The 27508-nt window shown below is 45.5% G+C and overlaps 1 protein-coding gene and 1 long non-coding RNA gene across 3 annotated transcripts; one reads left to right on the top strand and one right to left on the bottom strand.

Moving 5' to 3' along the window:
• Positions 1–426: 426 nt before the first annotated feature.
• On the bottom strand, positions 427–26499 carry CD84 (CD84 molecule). 2 transcript variants are annotated; one of them, XM_032318447.1, is made up of 8 exons: positions 26326–26496; positions 12645–12992; positions 8444–8695; positions 7969–8088; positions 7295–7327; positions 4734–4831; positions 3674–3733; positions 427–2086 (listed from the first exon to the last, which is right to left on the bottom strand). In XM_032318447.1, the coding sequence occupies exons 1-8, from the start codon at positions 26369–26371 to the stop codon at positions 2021–2023; spliced, it is 1023 nt and encodes a 340-aa protein (XP_032174338.1). In that variant the 5' UTR covers positions 26372–26496; the 3' UTR covers positions 427–2020. The 2 variants fall into 2 exon arrangements, with proteins under 2 accessions (XP_032174338.1, XP_032174339.1); XM_032318448.1 differs by lacking the exons at positions 427–2086; positions 3674–3733; positions 4734–4831; positions 7295–7327 and adding an exon at positions 7334–7406 and having other exon boundaries at positions 7951–8088; positions 26326–26499.
• On the top strand, positions 11775–18870 carry LOC116576326. The gene is made up of 4 exons (XR_004280109.1): positions 11775–11888; positions 13422–13548; positions 18011–18105; positions 18728–18870. It is a non-coding gene; the product is annotated as an uncharacterized LOC116576326 (long non-coding RNA).
• Positions 26500–27508: the final 1009 nt, after the last annotated feature.

Genomic DNA, 27508 nt, shown 5'->3' with positions numbered 1-27508 from the left:
CCATCGGGGCTGTAGGAAACTAGCAATCTGACTGGGCGAGCACACCAGGAAGGAGTAGGGGCAAGCTAGAGAAGGACCATGTTCAGGAGTGGTCCCTCAGCTCACATGAAGGTGAGGAGCCACGCTTTTAAGGGGAAACCCAGCCTGTTCAGTGTCCCTTTGGAGCTTCTCCATCCTTATGATGTGTCTCTTTGTTTCTTCCCTGGTGTTCCTCCCTGGGTGACTGCCTTTCACTCACATGTGGTTCATTGCTTCCAGTGATGTCTCCACCGGTCTTAACTCTGAAAGTCTTTTCCCTCCAAAGTGTCCTTACGCTGAAGTCTGCGTTCTGACACTGAAGGCTTGCCGTAACGGGATTCCGCTATGCATCTGTCTATCAGCGCTTGAAACATAGACCTTCTGTTTGAGCTGGCTGGTCATTTTCAATTCTATTCAAAGAATTTATTGCTCACAAGCCTGGTGCAGGGCACGACGTTGGCTGGTGGTGGGTGCACAGGGGAACAAAACTCTCATCGTTCAGGGTCAGTCTCGATGGGTTTGAAGTCACGGACCTTGCCCTGCAGCATGCACAGTATGGAGGATTGCAAGTAGCCTCTGTACTGTGAGGCAGAAGGAAATGAGTTGCAGTGATTGATATAAGGACAAAGTGGGGGAAAGGGGGGCAAAAAGGCCATAATTAATTTGACCCATGATGCCAGGGAGAGCTTCACAGAGGAGGTGACATTTGAGCTGAGCATTGATGTGTGTGCAAAGGGCTGGGGCCGGGGGCACACACTGAAGCAGAGGCGCTCTGCCGTCAAAGATAAGGGACGGTGAGTGTGCCCCGTGCATCCGGGACAGTGCCCTGAGCACATCACACAGATCCACCCTCCGCTTCTTTCTTGGGCTTTCCTCAGTGGGATGCCACCTGTCCATTTCATTTATGGCCAAATCCTACTCTTCCTCCAGAGCCCAGTTTCAACCCACCTCCAACCCTCTAAGCCCCACCTCCTTCAGGAAGCTTTCCCTGATTTTGCTAGCTCCTGCCACTCCCTGAAACGTGTAATTCAGCATTGAACACGAGTGTCCATGCTTGCCTTGCACAGAGCAGCTAGACCAGAGCGGACATTATGCTCATCTGATACTTTGGGGGTCTTGCAGCCCCCAACACAGTGCTAATGGTGGTCAGGGCTAGACGGTGCTATGGACCCATTCACTGGGACTAACACTTCCCTTCTACCTACATGCAGCTCATTTCTGCTGCCCAGCCTGGGATCGTTGATGGGGATTTGGGATTTAGCTGGCCGTGGGGGCTCACACATACGGGAAACAGTTCTTCATATGATCACTTGAAAGTTCTGCTCAGCCGCGGGCGATTCCTCCTCAGCGCTGGTAGGAGGGGCATGGACATCTAACCAGAGCGTGAAGTCCATGATTCTTTTATGAGAATCTTATGAGGCTTCTGAAGTAGAGCCTGAAGAAAAATGCCCCAGCTGTCTAGTCCCTATGGAAAGAGCATTTTCCAACGCTCCATTTGGAGAGTGTGTCCACAGAGCTGAGAGCCACACCACCAATGGCTTCCTATGCGACCCCGTCATGCACGGGTGGGCTGGTCCAGCCAGCTGTCCCCTGCACAAAAGTTCCTGGGCAAAGGGGCACAGAGAGGCTGAAATGCAGCCCACACTCCATTCGTCAAGCCATGTGCTTGGGAGGGGCTGCATCTGCCTCAGGGAAAGGGTGCTTTTGTCTCATTTGTCGCTGGGGCTGTGTAGAGTTTGGAGGCTCTGCATCAGGGCTCCTCGCAGACACTGAGTGTGATAAGAGCATCTCAGGTGGTGTGCCACCACGTAGCACAGGTGTGCAAAGTATCAGTCTTTCTTACATAGGGGGTTGCTGGGAAGGGTCATCACCTCCAGTCACAAAAAGTGATGGCTTCAGTCTCCATGTAAGACATGCACAAAGAAAGTCTGGGTCCGGGGCATCTGCTGGGCTGTCGATGGTGGCTGAAGCTCTGTCCGCAGGGAGAAGGCTGCCCGGGAGCCTAGACCACATTTTCATAGGCTGAAATCCCAGGAGGTTTGCCGTCCTGAGTGCTGGTTTTCCCCATCTGTGCACAAGAGGGAGTTGGAGCGGCAGGTTAATTGAGAGATGTTGCATGGGAAGCCCGGCCCCGGGCGGTACCAGGACAGAGAGACAGCCCGGGCCCCGGGGAGATGCTCCGGTTGCCCACTTGCAAGCGCTTGGGGAATCAGCAGTGGAGCCCAGGGAAAGGGCAGCAGAAGGGAATGGGGGTGTTTGCATTGATTTGATTACGGGCTTGGGCAACACCAGGCTCAATCCACCCGCCTTCCTTGCTCCTGGCTGAGCCTCAGCTCCTGCTGAACCCCCACAAGAGCACCCCACGTACTAGGGAGCTGACTCCACCCATGTCCTCTGTTCTAGTTATGCGGACAGACCTAGAGCCCTCCCCACACCCCACTCCCAAGCAAAGTGAACCCGACAGGACAGGGAAAAAATTCTTCTCAAATCACCTAATGAGCAATCAATAATTGCTACCCACCTCATCTAGAGGATGTGCTTTGAGATGCCGCAACCTGCGCCGCCCTGGTGAATCCCTCCCGTGGAGTCCTCGCTAATGTCTCCTCCTGTGTCCTTCCCCAACCGGCAGATCCCGGCTCACACCTGCGGCCCTGCTCCTCCCTTCTTCCTTCCCCTTCGCCTGTCCGTTGTCCCTCCGTTGTCCCTCGGTCTCCTTCTCCCTCTTTGCCTGTCCTGAGCACGGAGGGAGCGAAGGCCCTTCTGTCTTGTGCTCCAGGACACGGGCTTAGCCCCACACCCCAACCACCCGAGCACGAGTTCTCTTGCAAGCCTCCTGCTTCTGCAGCTCACAGATGCCCTCTACCGAACCAGCTCTTAATTCTCATTCCCCACCCATCAGCGGCCCATTTCCTAATGTCCTCTCCCGCTCTTCATCTGTTCTCTCGACTTTCCCTTCCCCCAGGCCCCCGGGTTCCTGTTTATCTTTCACAATGATTTTGCTCAGCTATCACACAGGAACACTGACAAAACATTTGATTCCCCAAGACACCCCAAAGCTGTCCTTCTGACTGGAGCAGAAATGAGGATCCTCACAGACAGCGAGTGGTGCCCCACACAGAAAGTCTCACCTGCCCTCTATGCATAGTTCAGAGCAGGACATCGAGGCACAGGGCACTGTGCGTGTCGCTGCTCCATTTCAAATTGTGGTGCAGGTTGCACACTGTGCAAGTCAGCTGGCGGAGGAAGTGGGAACTGAAATTCAGCCTGTGTTCTAGCTACTTCCCCAGGCTGGGCACCTGATGTGGGCCTGTGTCTGTCCAGAGGGGGGCACCTGGTTGTCTGATTTTATTCTGTGAGCCCACATGGCCCCAGCTGCTTGAGAGGCTAGAGTTGGAACCCCGCAGTTCAGAGGCCCTGGGGCTCCTGCATTTAGAGGCAGGCTCAACACCCCAAGTGAGCCAGCTTTTGGATGACCACAGACCTGGAGCTAGGTTCTGTGCAGGGGTGGAACACTGTGGGCCAAGGTCCTCACCAGTTAGTCCTGAGAGGGACAGAAAGAAGCACCAGGAGAACCAGCTGGCCCCTGCTCGGATGGACAGGGCACGGCAGAATGGCTGGAACAGACAGGCTGGGATAAAAAATCAAAAGGATTTACCTTATCCATCTGCAGTGTGGCGTAAACCCTGTTCACTGGGTCCTCGTTGGCAGGGAGCTCCTGTAAAACACCCGTCTTCCCCTCAGTGAGGGGCCCAGGCAAAACCTCGTGAGGCCCCTTCCCGCCTCTGCCTGGCCTGCTGCCCCCTGCTCCCACTCCCACCAGGTCACCTCCGCTCCCCGCCTCCGCTCTGGTTCCATCCAGCCTCGAGAGGCCCAGGGCAGGGTGTGGGGTGGGAGGAGTGGGTAGCAGTTGGGTAAAACCCTCAGGAGCCAAGAGGAGGGGTTTGCATGGTTCACGCTGGGTCTTGCCCACTGAAGATTTTGGCTCTGGACACCTAGTCGCCCATCAGCACAAGCTCAGTGCTGGCTGGACCAGGCGGACCTCCGCTGCCCTTCCCCTCCTGTCGACTTCAGGGGAGCAGGCCAGGGCCTGGGAGCACAGAGGAAAGTGGTTCAGGGTGGAGATGAGGGCAGGACAGGCAGGTGCGGGGCAGGGGGGAGGAGGGGGTGTTGCCGCCAGACCACGAAGTTCAAGGGGACCTCTCTTGGGGCTCCTGGGTGGCTCAGTCATTAAGCGTCCGCCTTCGGCTCAGGTCATGATCTCAGGGTCCTGGGATCAAGCCCCGCATCGGGCTCCCTGCTCAGTGGGGAGCCTCTCCCTCTGCCTCTCCACTCTGTTGGTGCTCTCTCTCAAATAAACTAAATCTTAAAAAAGGAGGGAATCTTTCTCAGTTCTGTTCCCATGTTGGTGGCCACCCAGCAGCCCTCACCTCACACCTAAACAGCCCCCCTGCTGTTTGTCCCTCGTGGAGGGCACCCCACTCCTACCTAGTCAGGCCTCTCACGTCACCCAGAACCAGACCCCCGTGTGGAAGCTGACGGCCTCTACCCCTGGAGGGGTAGGGACGACTGGCCATGTTCCTGTCCCCACAGGGGGACTCCTGGCATCATTTCCCTGACATGATGGTGCTTGGTTAGACCCTCTGGATCCCTGCCTGCTGCCCCCGACTCCCTTTCCCTGGGGGTGGTGTGAGGACCCGTGAGTGGCATTAGCTCACCTTGGACGGGGGGATTTCATCGTAGATTCTGCCCTCTGCTGGGGGGGCAGCTCTGGTCACCATAACGTAGGTGTATATTGTTTTCTTCGAGGCGGCATCTGCGTCACAAAGAAACATAGAAACACAGCGTGTGAGAGGCGGATGGGTTTTAGAGATGACTTCTTCTGAGGTTCTCTCTTCTTTTTTTTTTTTAAAGATTTTATTTATTTATCAGAGGGAGAGAGGGGGAGAGAGCGAGCACAGGCAGACAGAATGGCAGGCGGAGGCAGAGGGAGAAGCAGGCTCCCTGCCGAGCAAGGAGCCCGATGTGGGACTCGATCCCAGGATGCTGGGATCATGACCTGAGCCGAAGGCAGCTGCTTAATCAACTGAGCCACCCAGGCGTCCCCTGAGGTTCTCTTTTTAAGGTAAAGAAACGAAGCCCTAAAAGGTCAGAGGGCTAACATCGCCTTGAGACGGATGCTCGGGTCCTGGGACAGCCTCTCCCTCTTGTCGGGATTTCACGCGGTGTGGGAGGCCCGAGCTCAGGCCTGGCTCACCCAGGGCTCTACTCCAGAATCCACAGGAGGCTGACGAGGCTCTCCCGGCCCGGGCAGGCAGTCAGAGGCAGCCCCCTCCGCAGGGTCTCGCATGGCGTCTCTGGCACATGGAGCTGACGGCCTCCCCTGGGCTCACTGTCCTCGCATGTGAGGGTCTTGGTTTTTCCGTGAGGTTGATTCTCTCTAGTTACACACTGTATCGGGCTCCTTTGCTCCCTACCTTCCTGTGACTATCTCCAGGGAGAAGCACAGAACAGATACTCTACAGACATTCGTTGTCTGCTCGATTGAGCCACATGGTAAAACTCTGATGAGAGGCTTCCTCTGTGCCCCGGGCTCCGTGGGGGGCAAAGACCACAGAGACAAGTCCCTACTCTGAGGAGTTCCTGGGCTGACAGTAGCCAAACTATGGAAAGAACCTAGATGTCTATCAACAGATGAATGGATAAAGAAGATGTGGTGTACACACACACACACACACACACACACACACACACAGTGGAATATTATGCAGCCATCAAACCCCCAAATCTTGCCATTTGCAACAACGTGGAAGGAACGAGAGGGTATTAGGCTAAGCAAAATAAGTCCATCAGAGAAAGACAATTATCACATGATCTCTCTGTTATGAGGAATTTGAGAGCAGAGTAGAGGGTCTTGGGGGGTAGGGAAGGAAAAAATGAAACAAGATGGGACCAGGGAGGGAGACAAACCATAAGACTCTTAATCTCAGGAAACAAACTGAGGCTTGCTGGGGGTGGGGGGTTGGAATAGGGTGGCTGGGCGATGGACATTGGGGAGGGTATGTGCTATGGCGAGTGCTGTGAAATGTGTAAGCCTGATGATTCACAGACCTGTACCCCTGGGGCAAATAATACATTATATGTTAAAAAAAAGAATTCCTGGGCTGAGGCAGCTGGGTGGCTCAGTCGGTTAAGCATCTGCCTTCAACTCAGGTCATGATCTCAGGTGTCCCGGGATCAAGTCCTGCATCGGGCTCCCTGCTAAGCAGGAAGTCTGCTTCTCCCTCTCCCACTCCCCTGCTTGTACTCCCCCCCATTATCTCTCTCTCTCTGTGTCAAATAAATAGATAAAATCTTAAAAAAAAAAAAAAAAAGAATTCCTGGGCTGGTAAAGGCATCTGTCCCAGTGTGCCCCTCTTTTTGCTCCTAACATGCAACATTTTAGGGCAAAGTCAAAAAGAGCTGTTTCAGGGACGCCTGGGTGGCTCAGTTGGTTAGGCAGCTGCCTTCGGCTCGGGTCATGGTCCCGGCGTCCTGGGATCGGGTCCCGCATCGGGCTCCTTGCTCAGCGGGGAGCCTGCTTCTCCCTCTGCCTCCGCCTGCCATTCTGTCTGCCTGTGCTCGCTCTCTCCCCCTCTCTCTCTGATAAATAAATAAAATCTTTAAAAAAAAAAAAAGAGCTGTTTCAGGGCACCAACATATCCACAAATAGCAGCGAGCTGAGTGGCACACAGAGGCAAGTCCTGTCCCAGACCCTACCTCCGACTCGCCAAGAGAGTCAGCCGGGCCACTCTCTGTCATCTCATTGGTAGATGAAAAAAGTAGCACTGCTTCCTTCCCAAGAGACCGTGAGGGATTGGAGACAGAGGTCTCTTGGAGGAACCCTGAAGATACCTACGGCCTGAGTCAGGTTACGGGACTTCTCCCCATCGCTTGCATTTGAGTTAAATTCTCTGCCCTGGAAAGCCTCCTTCCATGCCAAGGCTGGATGGTCAGTTGTATGCATCGTGCTGATATTTACTGAGTTCTTACTATGCACCAGGCTCTAGGCCAAGTACTTAATGTGGGTAATTCCATTTAATCCCGTGAATACGTATGTATGTCTGTTTTACCACTGACAAAACTGAGGCTTGTGGTGACAGATCACTCATAGCAGATAAATGGTCAAGCTGGGACCTTCGGCCCAGACCTCCACGAAACAGAAGCTGAGTCTAACACATCTGCCGTGAACTCATCACTCTCAGTTGTCATCCGTGGAAACTCGTGGCCGAGAACTTACCAGAGTTCTTACTGAAGGGCTTCAAGAAGGAACCTGAGGAATCAGACCCAAAGGAGAGTCAGGAACATGGAAACAGAGGTGGAGCTCTCTACACCCAGGCTTGTTACTGTGACTGGGGGGAAAGGAAGATTTGGGGAGATCGTGGGGGGAGGAGGAATAGGAGGGCATAATGATCCTTGAGGGGGCCCAAGATTAGGTTTTCTGCATTGCAAATGGCACAATTACAGAAGGATCCAGAGGGATCCAGAGGGATCTAGTGACGTCCATGGAATGAAAAGTTAGTACATGTCCGTCAGGGACTCTCCAAAGTCAAAATGTGGAGGAATTGGAAGTGAGTCAGGATACCCTATAGTTCGAATCTCATTTTACATGTGAGAGACTGAGCCAGAGAAGGAAAGACACAGTCGTGAAGCACAGCTCCTCCGTGGCAGTAGTGAACTCACACCCACGTTCTGGGCCCACCAGATACTGATGGCAGCAGGAGCGGATTCCGGAGCCCACTCAGAGCACTGGCGTCCAGGGGTCAGCACTCCGGAGAGGGTGCGGGAGTGCGGATTGGAGGAAGGCAGACTCCCCAGAACAAGGCACCTCTCTACCCCACCTTGGATAGATGACTCCCATCCCGGAAAGAAGGAAGGTGTATTTCCACATTTTACCTTCTGGAGAAATCCTACCTTCTCCTCGTTTGCGCAAAAGGAACAAAAGCACCAAAGGCACGATGAGTATAAACAGAAAGAGCCCGGCCAGCCCGCTCAGCAGCCCGGTGTGGCGAGAACGGAGACCTGTTGCAGTGTCTGGAAACAGAAGAGACAGTGAGACTTGGCCACACTCAGGGACACTGTCAAAAGGGGTGCCCGCCGGGGGAGTGCCACAGCTCCAAGGGAAACTGGACTTTCTGGTATTCAAAGTCAGCGTTAGAAACAGTCAGAGGGCCAAGCAGGGGCTGCCTCAGAACACCGCAAACACCCGGCCTATCTCAGACAGCTCTGGCCTCTTTTCCAGGCCCTCCTGGGAGGAGATGCCCCTGCGGACCAGGCCTGGCCTAAGGGAGGGGCACCCCCCCGGGGAAACAAGGAAACAAGGCCCAGTTGAGGCCGCTCTTCCGAGTGGGTCTTGGAGACTGCAGGGGAGCCGGACGGCGCCGGTCACCTGCACAGAGCTGCTGGGCAGAGATGGAGTCCGAGCTGTTGCTGATGGGGTTCTGGGCTGTGCACGTGTAAGTCAGCTCCTGGCTGTCGGGGGTCCGGGAGATCCGAATGACATTCCCCGTCTCCCCCAGAGGACTCCAACTGTACGTGACGTTCCCTTCTTCCTTCTCCACGGAGCACGTCAAGGTGACATAGCAGGTGCTGTTCAGAGACGTCATTAAACTCTGCGTGATTTGTGGCTTCCCAAGCCGACCTAGGACAGGGAGACACAGGTGTCCGGGCTGAGCGGGAGCTAACCTCTCTCAGGAGAGCCAGCTGTTGGTGTCTCAGAAATTCTTTCAAGAGGGTTGTTAAGTGCAGCCATCATGAAAAATGAAATGATAACAACTTACAATAAAATAAATCACGTTTTAAAAAAGCTAATACGGACTCAAAATTCACTGCCTTCTATTTTTTTGGCCAGTTTGCTGTTACCTACGCTTTAAAAGTTATTTACATCTCTCAGATCTGTCTTGTGTAATGATACACAAAGTCTTCCCAGTTGTGCAAGCTTTAAAACATAGTGGGAGTCTTTACACCACAGAAATGGACAAATCAGGGGGTGCTTGGGCGGTTCTGTCGGTGAAGCGTCCGACTCTTGATTTTGGTTCAGTTCCTGATCTCAGGGTCGTGAGATGGAGCCTCCCGTGGGCTCCGCACTGGGCATGGAGCCTGCTTGGGATTCCCTCCTTCTCCCTCTGTCCCCCTTTACCCTCCCCTCAAATAAAAGAAATTGGCAAATGCTCAGACTTGGGCTGGGTTGACTGGTCTACAGATTGTCACTCTAGACTGGAGAAAACAAGAAGAAACATTAAAGATGAAGAAACCTTAAGAACATTAAAGATGGTTAAAGTCAATTAAACTTCAGTCTGCCTCCTGTCTGTGGCCATTACATTGTGAGGAGTGCCAGAGAAACTAGGAAATATTCTTCCAGTGTTTGAAAGGTCAGGTCTGAAGTATATGTTTGTTGGGTTACTTTTTCCTTATTAGCTCAGTTCACAAAACTATCTGCCAGTATTCCCGTTGGCTTCTTCTTCGACACCTGAAGCCTGGGAAGGAGAAACGTTCAGCCAAATTCAATGAAAACGTTCTGTGCATATAGCTAGCTCTATGGGATACACAATAAAGACCGGTGTATATTTACAACCATTTATGAAATCATGTGCCGCATGCCCTTGGGGTCACCCATGCCATCAAGAACCAGTGCACCGCTGCATGAAAATCTCTACGAAAAATGTTTTGGCTGTGTTTTCTGGTGTGTTTTCATGGAGTTGTTTTGTGTTGTTCTAAAGTGTCACAGTAAAAAGTTAAAATCCCTTCAAAAGTTCATTTTAAAAGATGTTTTTACAAAAGCAATCAAAAGGTTAACTGTCCAAATGGTAGGCTGAGCAATTACGGAAGAGCAATTATATTTAGGTTGAAGTTAAGAGCTATCTGGGGCCGGCAGAAGGAAAGGGAAGTTCTTCCCTTTACTGGCAGATAAGAAAGTGCCCATGTTCCGAGTTGGTAAATTTAGTTAATTCTTGGCCAGGCTGCTGTGCTGGGCTTTGTTCCCTCTATCCTAGCCACGTGGGGAGGGCTCAGAAGGAGGGGGCATGCGGCTTTCTGGTTCATGTAGTATTTTTAAAGTTGTCTGTGCCTGCAAGGAAGTAGAATAGGGTAAGGAAGAATCTATAAATGTTTTTCATTCCAACCGCACCAGAAACCCTGGTCCTGTGAGTCTCTTGGAGGGATCTACTCCAGACCAGAATTAGTGGTGACTTGTGAAAAAACTCCTAAAGAAGTTTGGAGTGACCTTGATGTGCTACAACAGTGATCAATACAGAACATCTACAGCAAAAACCAGCCAAAGTGTGTGTGTGTGTGTGTGTGTGTGTGTGTGTGTGTGCACGCGCGTGCGTGCATGCGCTTTTCTTTAGAAACTGGACTTACAGGAATATTCAAGTCTCTGCTTGATATTTACTTATTTTTAGAGAAAGCCTTTTGCTGAGTGTCAAGGTGGGGGATAGTGAGAAAGATAGGATCCCGTCTCATTCTTGTCAGCAGGAACAGAGATGTTACCTGCATCAGGCTACTGGGCAGAGAAGAAGGTCAGGGCTGTGGCTGAGAGTGGGGAAGCCCCTGCAGACCTGGGTCCGACCAGGCTCTGCTGCTTTCCAGAAAGGGGACACACGCAGCCTCACTGAGGTTTAGCTCCACCCCTTAAGCACTGATAGAATTTTTTCCTGCTAGGGTTGTTTGTTGTGAGGACTAAATGAGCTGTTGTGTTTAAAGAGCACCGAATACCCGTCTCCGTCCATCTGCCTATCATCTGTCTAGACATATTAATTATCTATGGGAAAGACAAAACAAGCCAGCAACAGGGACTGCCTCCGAGAAGGGAGAGTTGCAATGCGCTGTGTATTGTCTTCGACTCTGTGCATGTGTTGCCTAAATGTATGTGATCTCTACATATTTTTTTAAAATTAGGTGGTAAAATGGCAGACACACAGAGTTCAGTAAGTGTCAGTTCTGTCTCATTATCTTCTCCACTAACTCCCCCAAAGGTACAGATTGTGTTAGGTAGGTGATCTGGCTTTCTCTGAGACTTTCCGGTGGTCTGCTCTACCTGCACATGGTATAACACCTCCCAGAGATTGAGTGGGGAAAACTGAACATATAAAGGGATGAAAGCAGGGTCGCCTGTGTGGCTCAGTTGGCGAAGCATTCCACTCTTGACTTCAGCTTGGGTCATGATGGAGTCCTAGGATTGAGCCCCATGTGGGAGCTCTATGCTCAGCAGGAAGTCTGCTTCTCTCTCTCTCTCTCTCTCTTCCTCTCTTTCTGTCCCTACCCCCTGCTCACATGTACTCTCTCTAAAATAAATAAATAAATCTTTTAAAGAATGGTTAAAGTGTTTAATGTTGTGTTACATATATTTTTATCACAATAAAAATTTTTAAACAAATAAATAAAAAAATGAATTTACCACGTGTTTTCCTTCTTGGGCATTTATCCTAGAGAAGCAAAAAGTCATTTCATGCAGAAGCTTGTACATGAATGTGCATAGCAGCTTTATTTGTAATACTCCCAAGCTGGAACTAACTAAAATATCCCCTCATCAGTGAATGGTTAAACAGACTGGTCCGTCTACACCATGGAATACTATCCAGCCATAAAAAGATAAAAACTACTGATACTTGCAGTAATTAGGATGACTCTGAAATTATGCTGCGTGAGAAGAGCCAGTCTCAAAAGCATATGCATATGCATGAGTCCATATATGTGACACGTGTGAAATAACGTAATGTTGGGCGTGAAGAACGGAGTAAGGTCTTCCAGGAGCTGGGGAGGGAGACGGTGGCTCTGAACGGCTGAGGGACTCTTGCAGCAGTGGTGCTGTGGTTCAGGACCTTGATCGCACGCAGGTGAGTAAACTCTGCAAGCTACATGTACACCTACACATAGAGGAGACCCCGTACACCTGCTGACGTCTGAATCAGCTTCCTAGGGATGCCTGTGCTGGCTTCCTGGCTTTGATATTGTCCTATAGTTACACAAGATGCCGCCACTGCTCGGGGGACTGGAGAATGTGCACACAGAACCTCTTCTTTTTTTTAAAGATCTTATTTATGTATGAGAGAGAGAGACAGAGAGAGAGCATGAGCAGATTGAGGGGGAGAGAGAGAGGGAGAAGCAGATTCCCCACTAAGCAAGGAGCCCGACATGGGGCTCCATCCCGGGACTCCAGGATCCTGACCTGAGCCCAAAGCAGACGCTTAACCGACTGAGCCACCCAGACGCCCCTCCCTGCCTGGCTTTTTACACCTCTCTATGCATCTACACTTATTTTAAAATAAAATGTTTTTTGTTTTTGTTTTTAAAGAAGTGCTTTCCATACACTATCTCACTTGATCCTCTCAGTGACCAAGGGAAGTGATTGATTATTCACATTTTATAGAAAAGAAAAACCAGACACATGGAATAACCTGCTGACTGAAGGTTACATTGCTAAAAACAAGCGAAATCACAAGCTCTTCATTGGTATTGATGTATTTACGTATGGATTTACAGGTACAGAAAGAATTAGGGACATCAACAAAGAGATAAAGGCGTTCTGTAGATAGCAAATTTGCAAAACAAAACAAGCCCTTTATCAAGCCCTTTATCCTCGCACTACTTACGGAAGACCTGAAGGTTGAAGCGCCTGGTGGTGGTGAACACCCCTTCAAAGGTCTTTGTATTTATGTCAGCTTTGTAGATGCCGGAATCTTCCATCCTCAGATTACTGATCTCCAGGTTGTAGTTCTGAGAGGAGACATTTATTCGGTCATTATAATTTTGGTGGGTCACAGTAACTTTGGGTGCTGCTCCTGCATCTCCTGGCGTTATGAAAGCAACAGATGTCTCAGAGTTCCAAACGATGTTGACAACTTGCTGTGATTTTTCGATATTTAAGGGGAAAGTGACCAACTCCCCCAGTATCCCAATCAATGTGACGACATCTGTGTCACTTCTGTCTGCTCCCAGACCTGGGGACATAAATAGAAAACCATTGCCGTTTCCCTGTTGCACTTTTTAGAGTCTCCTGTCTCCCAGGCTTGAGTCTCCCTGAAGAGCTGCCCAGATGCAGCTCATCCAACCTCTGGAGGGGTTTTTTGTTTTTCTTTTGTATTTTTGTGGGGTTTTTCTGTTTGTTTGTTTTTTAGGTTTTGTTTTGTTTCGTTTCGTTTTTTGTTTTTGGTATTCTACTCTACATATAATATGTTATGATGGCTAAGTTTTCTAAGGGATTCTCATTAAAAAAAAAAAAAAACAACGAAATTTCCAGTGAATTTCAAGGGGTCTATTTCATTAAAAACATTTACCTGGACTTACAGACCGAAGGCTCTACGAGATTGGGGGGACAAAGACCATATACCTCCAGAAGGTTTGAGAATTAAGGGTCTTTCTTTCCCAAGATCATATTGCCAAGCGACAGAAGAGCTGGAACAAGTGCCTGGCTGCTGTGGTCTTTGCAAAAAGAAAGCTACTTTTATACCTTTATTTCCGGAAGATACAGGCCTATAGTGCTTTGGAGGTTCTCGAGTAAGTATTTCCCAAGTTAGTGATTTGGGGAGGTCTTTTTTGTTCCCTACTCTATCTCCAGCCTCTAGAGTAGTCCATGACATGTAGTGGTTGCTTAATAAATATTTGTGGAATGAATTAATAAATGGAATTCCCTTACGTGTTGCCTAGAATCTCTTGGAGCAGCTTCTGATGTAAGCAAAATTCATTTATTCATTCATACATTTATGAATGAATGCATGAATATTTTTCAAGGTCAGCCTTGTCCCAGATACTACAGCAGGTAATTATTAATCAAATTTCCAATACAAATGTTTGCTGAACATGTACTCTTTTAAGTGCAATGAAGGAGCTGTGGGATACAGAGGTGAGTGAAAATTGATACAAATTTCCTGCTCTTTGGAACTTCACAGTTAAAGGAAGAGATCAATAGTGAGCAGATCATCACAGATGTACAGATATGATATATATAGTTGACTCTTGAACAACACAGACTTGAACTGCGTGGGTCCACTTATACATGAAATTTTCCTGTAAATACAATGCAATATTGTCAACGTGTTTTCTCTTCTTTATGATTTTCTTAATAACATTTTCTTTTCTCTAGTTTACTTTATTGTAAGAATGAGGTCTGTAACACAATAAAGCATACAAATTATGTGTTAACTGACTATTATCAGTAAGGCTTCTGGTCCAGAGTAGGCTGTGAGTGAAGTTTTAGGGGAGCCTGAAGTTATACATGGATTTTCAAGTGCATGAGGGGTCAGTACCCTCAACCCCTGCATTGTTCAAGGTCAACTGTGTAAGTATTATGGTGCTTTGAGAGACAATAACAAGGAGACTTGACCTGTTACTTTCTAGTAAAAGCTGAGGGATGAATGCTTTTAAAATCCAAAGTGGGGGGAATGAGAAGTTTATTTTTCCTCTCGTCTCCTCTTTCACCTTATGAAGATAAACTGACTTGATACCTAGTTTGTAAAATGAAAGGCAATATAATTATAAAATGGCTGCCCTTGCCCTCTAGCCCAGTAGCTCCTGAATGAGACTAGAGATTGCTAATAAAAATCTCTTTCCTTTCAGACCAACCAAGATTTTGCCTTAGGAGGACCATCCCAGGTCATGCATGATGACTTAGTTGGGTGGGTTAAGTACAGAAGAAGATGTAACGGGACCCTGGGGGAGGGAGAGACTAAGGACCTGCACCTACAAACATTTATTAGGTGCTAACTATGTGCCATATGCTATGCTAGAGACTCAGGGAAGAATAGGATGTGGCTGCAGTGCTGAGGAGCTCACACCCTGGAGAATAAGACAAATGTGTATGCAAGTCAAAAATAACACAATCTGATGAGTGCTAAATGGTAAAAGCAAAAGAAACAAACCACTGGGGAACCAAAGGAGAGACTAAGGCTGCCTTCAGGGCAAGAGTCATAGTTTACAAAAATCCAGCTTCTTGAACATTAATTCTCTCCAGATAAACTGTTCCATTGGGCTATGGGGTGTGGTAGAGGTGCCCTTGGTGTGTGCCAGCCTGAGTCCCTCTCAGACATGGGCATGCCACCTGGGCAGGTGCACAGAGCCTTGAGCTCGGCAGGACTCTGAGGTGGCTTTAAGGCTGCTGTGCCACCTTGAAAGACTTACTATTGTTTGGACAAGGACCCCTCCTCCCCTGCCCATTTTCATGTTGCCATGGCTTCTGCAAATTACACAGCTGATCCTGGTGCCAGGTAGCCTGTGTCTTGCGCAACTTTTTAAAATCAGACCCTGGCACCTAACTGCCATTCTGTTCTGTAGATAAAAGTTAAATGTGTGAAGAGGATGTGGGTTCTCTCCTCAAGCCCCAGGAAGTGTGTAGGCGAGTTGTGAAAACAGAACTTCTTAGGGTTCATGGCAGTTGGGTGGCCACAAGGCAGAGTGTGTTTTGTGTTGTTGTGACATATCCCCCGTAGCAAGTCTTTCAGGGAGTGAAGTGGTGCATCAAAGGGCGAGGGGAGAGAGCACTGGCAGGTAGGTCGGACTGGGGAAAGTCCTGCAGCCCCTCTTGCTGCTTGCATTGTTGGTGAGAATCCTGGGCTTGCTGAGGAAAGGCTAGGGATCACCCATGCACCAGATGCGGCCTTGGTCACCTCCAGACCCTCTGACTGTGGTCTGAGTCAGGTGGCTGGGAAGACAAGGAGCCTGGAGGTGTGGGTGATAGCACTTCTGATTAGAAGCTGACTACCTTCATAAAGCTATAAAACCTTTCTGAGTCTCAGTGGCTCCGTCCATAGAATGGAAATAATAACCATAAAGTTTGTTCTTCCTAAGTAGTAACCAGAAAATCATACAATAGGAGTGGAATGTCTTGTAGCCATTAAGGCACCATGCATGTCAGTTGTTTCTGGAGTTGATGATGACAATGACTCTCATCTTCATCATTTGCTTCATCATCCTCATAACTACTACATGCCTTTGAAGGCTTCCTAGGCCACCCCCATGATGGCCCGGGGCGGGGCTGGGGGTAGCAGGACCATACTGAAGAATGTATAAAGGGCCATTATTAAGGGCTAATTCAAGTAAAGCCTAGAGAGATAGTTTTAGGTACCACTCCACTTGATGGACTTTATGCTTAAGACTTCAGGTTTTAAAAGAGAATCTCCATATTGAGCTACCTCAATATTTATTTTTCTAGGTGCTATAATATAATGCAAGTGCTGTAATAAAATGTAGGTGCAGGGTATATATAATATACTAATGACATAATATATATTATGTATTAGTTTATATGTTTTATATTTGTATATTATGTTAATTATATATAATAATATATAACATAAGAGTAATATAATCCATAAAATCCAGTAATATAATATAAATGTAAACATTATATTAATATTGGAAGGGACCTAAGGAAAACCCATCTTCAGAGAGAACTTGTAGCACAAAAATGTCTTGAGGACTTAACACATAATGGACTAGGCAAGTCTATGACAAAACCAGTTCTCTGACATTTTTTAGGAATTTCATAATTGCTTAGGAAATAAGATACACACACATACACATAACTCTTCTTTGAAAAATGAGGTAGTAAATGGTAAATTCATGTAATGGTAGAGACAGTAGTTACAGTATAAATACAAAGAAAGGAGAGATCACTTTGAATTATAGTGGTTAGGGGAAACTTCTTTTTTTTTTTTTTTAAAGATTTTATTTATTTATTTGACAGACAGATCACAAGCAGGCAGAGAGGCAGGCAGAGAGAGGAAGGAAAGCAGGCTCCCTGCTGAGCTCCATCCAAGGACCCTGGGATCATGACCTGAGCCAAAGGCAGAGGCTTTAACCCACTTAGCCACCTAGGCGCCCCTAGGGGAAACTTCTTAAAGAAAGTAGAATTTGAGGAGGATTTTGAAAGAGTGAATAGAATTTTACTGAAGAGAAAGGGAAAGGATGAGTGTCTCAGGTCCTCAGGTCCTGAGTAAAAATTTAGAAGCAGGAGAACATGGGATGTGGGTTGAATAAATATAGATTTGCATAACAGAGTAGAAAAAGATAAGGTGGAGATACAAATCTGGTTTAGGTCTGAGACAGCCTTGAGTTTGAGATCTATATCACAGGCAGAGGGGAGCTATTGAAGTTCTTGAGGATGAAGATTAAAATGATATTTTAGGGTCATAGTAATATAGTAATGTTGTGTAGGAAGAATAAAAAAAGAGAAACTGGACTTGAGAGACCATTTTGGAAGCTTCTATAGGCATCTGGGCATGAACCAGAGGATGATGATAAGATGAATGGAATGGAAGTGCTGAATTTGAGACACAGTATAAAGAAAGAGAGGGAGTAAGGAGGAACCTGATAGAATTCAGTTGTTCAACAATATATTTTGAGCATCTACTTTGTGTCAGTGAAAACTGATAGATACTGGAAAACTGGCTAAGATTATGCTGAAAAAAAGTCCCAAGGAGAAAATAGGTTTAGTGTTAGAAATATTGAATTTGAGGGGCGCCTAGGTGGCTCAGCTGGTTAGGGGTCCAACTTGTGATTTGGGGCTCAGGTCGTGATCTCAGGGTTGTGAGATTGAGCTCCACATCAGGATCTGTGCTGGGCACAGAGCCTGCTTAAGATTTTCTCTCTCCTCTCCCTCTCCAGTGTAAAAAAAGAAATACTGATTTTAAGATTATGTTGGACCATCCTGGTAAGTAGTTGCAAGGATGGAAGATAAGGAAAGAGAATGGTCTGAAAATATTGCTTGGGGGTTGCAGCCAAATCTGTCGGTTATTTTCCAATGTTTGTCCTCTCCTTTATTCTTGGTAAGAGAATGCCCAATTTTTAGCAAGGCATATGGTCACCCAGGATAAAGACTACATTGTCCACCTCTTTGCTAGCTAACTTTGGTAATATGGCGAGATTCAGGTCAATGGGATGAAAGCAAAAGTGTTGCATATGACTACTGTGTCTTTAAGAAGAGGTTACTTTGCTTTCTTCATTTCTTTCTTGCTTCTTGCAGGCTGAAATGCTATGACAGCTAGATCTCAGACACACATTTTGGATCGAGAAGAGGAAGCCAATACTGAAAATGGTGGAACCGAAAGACAGAAAAAAGTATGTATCTCTCACTGCCTTGTCAACTCTTCAATCAATGGAACCGCCGACTCCAGACTTCTTCACATGGGCAGGAGTTCTTCTTCTTCTTCTTTAGGCTATTCTCATTTTTGAAAACTGTCGCTTGCCTTTGAACTGAAATCCAAGTAGATTATGAATCCTCCCTCCGCAGAGAAGAGGTGACGGAGGGAGAGATGAGTTATTCGGGAAGCTTAAGGCTAAAGCCCAAGGCTTCTTTGTGAACAGTCACAGGGAGGCATTATCAAAAGAAACGAAATAGAACAAGTGGCAAGAGAGGCACCAGTAGTGGACAAGATCATGGGACCCAAGATGAGAAAGAGTCTCGAGAAGGAGATTGTCACAGATGTTTAGTGATTCCCAGTGTTCAAGTGGAATAAAGACTGAAAATGGACCCTAGGTTTGTCCATTAGATGGTTATTGGTGACCCATGAGAATATGGTGCAAGTGAGATGATTTCAGTGGAGGCCAGAGTCTAGAGGATTGAGAATAGGATAAGTGCTAAGTAAGTGGAAACTCCTGACAGTGAAAGAAAGGGGATGAAATAGAATGGTAGTTAGAGAAGCTGGCAAAACTAATTTATTTTATTTTTGTCTCAATACAGAAGAGATTGCCTGCATATCTATGAACAATTAATTTATGACAGAGAAACCAAGGACATCTAATGGGTAAAGGACAGTCTCTTCAAAAAATAGTTCTAGAAAAACTGGATAGCCACATGCCAAAGAATGAAACTAGGCCGTTATTTCATACTGTAAACAAAGATGAACTCAAAATGGATTGATGACTTGAATGTAAGACCTGAAACCATAAAACTCCTGGAAGAAAACATAGGTGGCAAGTTCCATGACATTAATCTGAGCGATGTATTTGTAGATCAACACTAAAGAGAAAGGAAACAAAAGGAAAAATAAACAAGTGGGACAACATCAAATTAAAAAGCTTCTGCACAGTGAAAGAAACCGTCACAAAACAAAAAGGGAACACACTGAATGGGAGAAGAATTTACAAATCATATATTTGATAAGGAGTTGGTATCTGGTATATACAAAAGAACTCATACAACTCAACAATGAAAAAACAAATGACCTGACTAAAAAATGGTCAGAAGATCTTATTTTCCAAAGAAGACATATAAATGGCCATAAACACATGAAAAGATGTTCAATATCACTAATCATCAGGAAAAAGTAAATCAAAACCACAATAAGATATCATTTTATACCTGCTGGAACAACTATTATCAAAAAGGCAATCATATGTGTTGAAGAAGAAGTGAAGAAAAGGGAACCCTCTTATACCACTGGTGGGAATGTAAATTGGTGCAGTCACTATTGAAAATAGTATAGAGAATCCTCAAAAAATTAAGACTAAAACTACCATATGATCCAGCTATTCTGGGTAATTACCTGAAGAATATGAAAACACTAGTTCAAAAAGGTATATATATCCCTATGTTCATTGCAACATTATTTACAATAGCCAAGATAAGGAAATAATCCAATTGTTCATCAATAGATGAATGGATAAGTGGACATGGTATACACACACACACACAGAGGAATATGTATATATATAATTTATAATATAGTATATATAATGGAATACTATTCAGCCATAAAGAAGAATGAAATCTTGTCATTTGCAGCAGATGGGCTTTGAGGCTATTATGCTGATTGAAATACATCAGAGGAAGACAAATACTGTATGATTTCACTCATATCTGGAATACAAACAAACAAACAAATACTACAAAAACAAACTCATAAATACAGAGAACAGATTGATGGTTACCAGAAGGGGTTAGAGGGTGGGTGGGCAAAATGCGTAAAGGTCAACCATATGGTGATATACAGTAACTAGACTTTTGTTGGCGATCACTTTGTAGGGTATACAGATGTCAAATAATAGTGTTGTACACCTGCAACTTAAATACTGTTATATACCAGTTTTACCTGAGAGAGAGAGGGAAGAGGTTAGTTGGGGTAGGTGGTAGGGAAGAAGACCATGTAGAAATTTCCCTGATCAGCCCTACTTCTAGGTTAGGTGCTCTTACTCATGGGATCTCTGGAACTCTGTTTTTCCTTCACGGTACTTGCGATGTTATGTGGTGGTCATGAACCCCTATGTCTGCTTCCAGACACCATGAGTGACTTGAGTCCAGGGTCTATACCTTTCAACCCCCAGACCCAGAACAGTGCAGGAACATAGACCACCAATGCTTGTCATGGAACAAAAGATGGAGGCAGGCAGTGGAAGGCATAGGTTTTCAATCAGAAGATGTTCATGCCTTGTCTGAGGTGGAAGGGGAAAAAGAGATGATGAGCAGAAGGACAGAGTATTTTTAGGTGTTGTTGGGGCTGGGGATAGAAGAAAGGCTGCTTTCTGAGGTGAGGCAACACAGGTTTGAGCCAGGTGGGCCTATGCTCAAGTTCAACCCCTGACATTTACTGAGGTCCTTGTCTTACTTTACTACAAGATGAGATGTAATAATACCCACCCCACAGGAATGTCTGAGGGCATCTCGAGGTGCTTAATACACAATGGATATTTTGGAGTAGAGGGAATGAAATAGAAGACAGTCATGCTTGAGGACCTGTATCTGCTCAGTAATGCAGAAGGTGAAGCTCTGCTAAGAGTGAAGGGATGAGCGTGGGGTGAGGTAGGAAGCGGAAGGTTGAGGAGCACACGTGTTGAACCCAGGTATATTTGAATCCAGCTGTGCTATTTTGAGAAAATTATTGAAATTCTCTGATTCTCAGGTTCCTCACCTCTCAAATGCGGATAATTATTAAAATTCAATTATGAGGCTGTGCAGTTAACACAACACCTGGCACATATACATGGTAGTCCTTGTTATTATTTTGATGCATGTAAAAATTTTGAGGAAATGCTACTGTAAGGAACATCCTAGGGAGTCAACAAGATATCGACTAAGGGGAAGAAGAGGTTGAGGAAGATGTGACCCACTTTTACCACATCTCCCAGTGACTGTGATTTCCCGACTTCATACACCAGACCAGAGAAGGGAGCGGTGAACAAGACAACACTAGAGGAGAAGTAAAGGCAAGAAAGGGCTGGCACCTCAGGGTGTGGTTTGGGTTCACTTAGTGAAGAAGAACCTAACTGCATGAGCTTGAGACCTTAGGAAAGTTAGCAACCTCTCTGTGCTCAGTTTTATCAGTTTTAAAATGAAGTTAATAGTGGCACTTACCTCATAGACGTATTATAAGAGTTAAAGGTGTTAATATTTATAAATTTCTTAGAATGATGCCTGGCGTTTACTAGGCACTTGTACGTGTGTGCTATATAAAACAAGACCCATGGTTAGAGAGATGAAAATAATACCCCAGTCAACTCTGGGGGAAAAAGGAGAGTCAGAGCCCTGGAGTCCAGAGCGGGGAGCTGGTACAGAGCAGAGATGAGGAAGAATGTGTTGCTAATTACAGCCACCTGACCACTCTCCGCCCCCAGCTTCCTTAGGATCCTTCAAGTAAGCATTTCTTGGGCTTTGGGGACACTAGCTCACCATTCCTCTGCTCCTTTCACCCACTGCTTCCGAGATCAGTAAGTGGGGGGAGAACCTCCCCAGATGCGGCAGGCACGGAAGGGTGGATGGAGATGATTGCGTCCTGCACTCCTCAGGGTAGAATGGGTTACAGCACGTTATACTGAGTGAAAGGGAGTTACGAGCAAAGAGGAAGCAAAGAGTTGAGCAGCCAGTTTTGTGTCGTTCTCCATGAGGGTGGAAAGTCCTTTGTCATGAGTTTTTAAGAAAAGGAACCCACCACCCCACACAATAGTACACTATTATCTACTAGATTTTTTTGCTTTCTTTTTTTTTTTTTCCCCCCTAAAGGTTTATTTATTTATTTGGAGAAGAGGGGCAGAGATAAGAGAGACCATCCTGAAGCAGATTCCCCGCTGAGTGCAGAACACAGTGTGGGGCTCCATCCCAGGACCCTGAGCCGACATCAACAGTTGGCTATTTAACTGACTCAGCCACCAAGGCGCCCCAACTTTTATCACCGTTTTTGAGATCTGAGTTGACTTGAATCTGTTTCTTCAAAACAAAAAGAAACACACAAGTTCTCAAAACCAAGATGGGATCCTGGCCAGCCACTGTTCTATTACTATTTCCTTCTACTGTTATATAATCAAAAATTGAGTATAACAAAGAAAATATGGGTACATAGCGCCACCAACATCAGTCTCCCAACTGATTGCTCATACCTCTTTCTTTTCCAGCTTCCCCACAGGAGAGTTTAGTAACCCCAAACTTGCAGATTCATTCCTCTCCAAGGTTCAAGACAAGAAAGATTTGATTCAGGAAGCACTTGAACAGCCTATATCCACCACAGAATCTTGAAGCCCCTTTGAAGGCATGCTGTCCACTTGGTCAATCACCATGCTGACCTCCAGAGAAGCTTCAATGCACCAAGCTGACGAGGTGTGTCTCTCTTGCCTCCTACAAGTCTTGTGTTAGCACACTGATGCTCCTTCCTACCCTCTATTTGGAAACTGGATTTTTGAGCTCATGTCTTGATATCCAGTTTCCCCCATACATAATGTATTTTTCCATTTCTATAACTGGGCTTCTGCTTTTGAGACCTTTCTGAATATCTGTGGTAATAGTCTTCTCAAACCTCTTTCTAGAACAAAGACTTTATCTTTATCTCAAAGGCTCCTCTTTACAAAGACTTTGGACTAGTGGCAAATTGGATCTCACCAGGACCCTTCCAGCCATGAAATCCTGTGTCTAACGCCCAGGTCAGGACTTACCTATCAATGGACAGACATCCACGTGGGCCGACTCACCTCTTGGACTTCTGATTATCAACTTCCAGAATGCTTCTACTGTGCTACACATTCAACAGGATACCAAGACCTTGTTGATATTGCACATTTGCTTATTTTGAAGAAGCTAATTCAAGTCAACCCACATCATATTGATATGATGGGGTACTTGAACTATATCTGGATATGCTCCTTTTCTTGGATATTCTGCTTTGGGGGCCTCTTAAGCTTCTATTATTGGCAAAGACCTGCCCACGAGTCCCATTCTCTCTCTGAATAATCCTGTCTTTATGGGAATAAATAAATAAATAAATAATAAATCCAGTGACAAATCTCAAAATGTGATCATGATTGATAGCAGGGGCAGTATTTTTATTCCATTTCAGCATCAAAGACAGCAAAGGCAAAGGCAGCTTTGTTCAGTGGTTAAGTCTAAAGGCATTGGCATTCAAATCTTATTTTCTCCACTTTTTGGCTAATTGACCTCTAGTTTTCTGTGTTTCATCTGTTAAACTGGGGTCTTGGTAGTGCTCATGTCATATGATATTGTGAGGAGTAAGGTAAATAATAAATATGACTACTTAGAGTAATGCCAAACATGTCATCATCGCTTCATAATTGGTTGGTTATTACCATTATTGCTGGGGGAGAGGAAACTGGAGCCAGGTGAAGGGTTGAAGAAACCAAAGTAAGAAAAGCATAGAGAAAAGGAAGAATTAAAAGAGTGTGAGAAAGAACATATAGAATGGGCATGGAAAAAAAGTGGTGGATTCTTCCATCTTTCACCCTAGAGGGTGGGTGGCTCGGCCCTTGCAGAGGCAGTCAGAATCATAATCACAAGTCAGGATAAGAAAGCAGAATTTGGAGCATATGACTGTGAGTCTTGGTTCTTTGAGAAAACTTTTCCAATGTGGAAGAGTCATGAGTTTGAGTACCCAGACTTCTCTTATCTCAGTGATTTCAGAGGAATTCTATTGGATATGTCTCTTGCAAATATCTTCTCCCATTCAGTTGGTTGTCATTTAGTTTTATGGACTCTTTCCTTCACTGTGCAGAAGACTTTTATTCTGATGTAGTCCCAATAGTTTATTTTGTTTTTTGTTGCCTAGTCTCAGGAGACACATCTAATAAAATGTTGGTAGGGCCAATGTTATAGACAAATTATTGCCTCTGCTCTCTTCTAGGGTTTCTATGGTTTCATGTCTCGCTTTTAGGTCTTTGACCCATTTTGAGTTTATTTTTGTGTATGGTGTAAGAAAATGGTCCTGTTCCATTGTTTTGCACAGAGCTGTCCAGTTTCCCCAACACCATTTGTTGAAGAGACAGTCTTTTTCCCATTGCATATTCTTGCCTCCTTTGTTGAAGATTAATTGGCCATATAACCCTGGGTTTATTTCTGGGTGCTCTATTCTGTTCCACGGATCTATGTGTCTATTTTTGCGCCAGTGCCATACTGTTTTGATCACTCTAGCTTTGTAGTATAACTTGAAATCTGGGATTGGGATGTCTCCAGTTTTCTTTTTCTTTTCTAAGACTGCTTTGTTTATTTGGAGTCTTTTGTGGCTCCATATACATTTTAGGATTGTTTGTTCTAGTTTGGTGGAAAAAATGCCGTTGGTATTTTAATAGGAATCACATTCGATCTGCATGTGCTAGCACTCTGCAGAGCATCAAGAAACTGAAAACCTAATGAGAGGAGGGCAGGATGGGGGGAGCAGGAAGAGCTCGACCCTTGGCATCGAGGAACTGTACGAATTTCCAGCCTTACACATACCAGGTTGTGAAACTTCAGGTGAACTGTTTAACGTGAGTCTTAGTTCATACGTTTTCTGTGTATAATGGGATTAATATTATCTATTTTTGCTTACTTCAATGGTCTTAGTGTGGCTCACGTAAGAATATAGGCATAAAAGTTGCAGAATGCTTTGCAAATTAAGGGGCATCAAATGTCACCCTCCAGCCCTTCTCTGGAAGACTGGGGACATCCTTAGATTTTCACTTAGCTTCTGTCCAACTCTCTTCCCCTCTACTTGCATTTTTGTCCGTCACGTCAGGGTGGTCAGCACAAGATCCAGAAAGCTGTCATGCATAGTTGGTGCAATCTCCATGAACCTCAAATTAAAGGAGTCACAGTCATGGGACTTAATTAGTCACATGTGACTATTAATTAAATAGTCAAGTCAATTAAATAGTCAACTATTAATGAGTCAAATTAAATAGTCCAATTAATGAGACTTAATTAATCAAATAGTCACATGTGACTATTAATTAAATAGTCAAGGGAACCAGAGAGACAAAGGTGTATTGATTCTACCTTTTTAGGAAATCCCAACCCACTAGATTCTCTGTGTTCTAACACATTCCAGGAATTTGCTAGAGTTTTTCAGAATGGATAGGAGAGACTATAAGTAGATTTAGAAATGCCAAGCATAGCGGTGCCTGGGTGGCTCAATCAGTGAAGTGTCTGCTTTTGGCTCTGGTCATGATCTTGGGGCTCTGGGATCGAGCCCCACATCAGGCTCCGGGCTCGGTGGGGAGACTGCTTCTCCCTTTCCCTCTGCCTGTTACTCCCCCTGCTTGTGCATTCTCTGTGTCTGTCAAATGAATAAATAAAACCTTAAAAAGAACCAACTATAAATAAATAAATAAAAATCTAAAAAAAAATAAATGTCAAGCATAGTCAACTTTTATATAGAGAATATAATTGTTTGGATTTAGCAAGAAACTGCAAAGACAAACCCCTCCTAGATCTGTGTTGATGTTATACAGTTTTCTTCATACTAACAACAACCAATATCCATGTGTCCTTATAGTTTACTGTTCAGCTCTAAGAAAAACAAAATTTCAAGTTCATTTCTTTTTTGAGAGCTAACTTACTTAGAAAATGGAGATAACAGTCTCTTCCTCATTTACTTTGGAGAGTTTCTGAAGAATAGAAGCAGAGTAATAACTCTGAATGTGCTTTGAAAATAAAGGGGGCTTAGAGAGATGAAGATCTTACAACGATAATTGAAGGTAAGCATTATTCTAACCTGATAGAGTAATGAAATATAATTTGGAAGGGCGTATCCCTGTCAAAAACTATGCACCCAAAAAGAAATAATTTTAAGTTATTCATAGTTTTAGATGATACATTCTTTTGCTGGGCTTTCTGGGTGGGCCTCCCAAGTGCGGACTATCCCGGACAGGGTTTGCAGACTGGGCACAGACAAATTCAGAAACAAACTCGAAAGCTGAAAAACAGTTAGGTTTGGATCCTGTCTCTCCCCAGACCGTTGAACACTTTTTGAGACCTAGGGTGTACTGGTTAAAGTACACGAAGAGGGCATTTCAATGTCTTCTTTACAGGCAATTTCTAAATCTTAACAGGAAACTAGGAGAGCATCGACAAGGGTCAGAACTCACAGGTTTGCAGGCAAAGGAGCAAGATCCACAGGTAGCGCTGAGCCATGTCCTTCTAGACTGTAATCCTGGGTGAACAAGAAGACGTTCCTCCAACAGAAAGCCTGTTGCAAGTAAGCTTCCCTGCTCAGTTTATAGCAACCACTAAGAAAGGAAGTGTGAGCGAGCCGATTGGAGAAACATTGGTCTATGTGTTACGATGATAATTTTTTTCCCATTATATAATACAAAATGCTTAGCATTAATTAATTATTTATTCGGGAACTATGTGTTGACCGCCTTCTGCACACCAAGCACTCGTCTGCAAATGGACACGAGACAGAGCAACAGGACGACTCTTCCCTCTCCGTTCATGGAGCTCATGTTCTTGCTTTTAATTTAATTGCAATTAAATAGACAATTCCCATATGTCTGCTAAGCGTTGCAAGGAAGAAAAATACTGGGAACTGGGAGAGCAGCAGGGGACTCTAACCCAGGCACGGAGAGTGTGGGGAAGCCTCTCTGAAGGAACTGACAGCCCAGCTGAGGCTTGAAGAGCAAGTTAGCATTATGAGGTGAAAGGTGAGGGGACAGGGAATAAGAAGAATGTGTTGAGACAATATACGCGCCCGATAAATGGTAGCGACTCACATTGTGGCATTACAGTTCTATGATTACATTACGTATAATTCTACTATACATAATTGTATTGTGTGATTATATTGATTATATAAATTACATATTACGGGTATGCGTATGCTATATAACATAATGAATACAATTATATTATGATTAAACTACATGGAATATAGGAACGTTCTCTAGTAGAGGCCTGCTCTCCCTGTTAGAAGAATGACAGGGGCCTTGTACGGATGGGGGGGGGGTGTCAGAGGTGATGTGAATAAATATTTGGGCCCGTAAGCCAAGCAGTTTAAATTTGAACCCAGCTGTTTCAGGAAGTGCTGGAAGAAGCTGAGGACATGGCCCCTGAGACCTAACGGTAGTAAGACTGTGTAAAGGTTTTCCCCCTGAAGAGTGTCCTTTGCCAGCTCCTGGGCCTCCAGAGTCATTCATGAAACTATCGTGCTCATCATTCTTCTTGTATACTTGCTCAAAATTGAGTAGAGGAATACATTTATCTACATAAAGGTAGTATATGGGCGACATAGGCATCTGTTCGGGACCAAAGAAACATTGGAAATAGAAA

The sequence above is a fragment of the Mustela erminea genome, chromosome 17 (assembly GCF_009829155.1).
Source record: "Mustela erminea isolate mMusErm1 chromosome 17, mMusErm1.Pri, whole genome shotgun sequence".
NCBI classification, from domain to species: domain Eukaryota; kingdom Metazoa; phylum Chordata; class Mammalia; order Carnivora; family Mustelidae; genus Mustela; species Mustela erminea.
Note: the sequence above shows the minus strand (reverse complement) of the source record. Positions and strands in the feature narration are given on the sequence as shown.

Coding starts and splice junctions, on each gene's coding strand:
- CD84 (XM_032318447.1), bottom strand. CDS start 26,371: ATGGCTCAGCGCTACCTGTGGATCTTGCTCCTTTGCCTGCAAACCT. Junction 8,696..12,644: donor CTTCAACCTTCAGGTCTTCC/GTAAGTAGTGCG, acceptor TCCCTGTCCTAG/GTCGGCTTGGGAAGCCACAA. Junction 8,089..8,443: donor TGCCCAGCAGCTCTGTGCAG/GTGACCGGCGCC, acceptor TTCTGTTTCCAG/ACACTGCAACAGGTCTCCGT.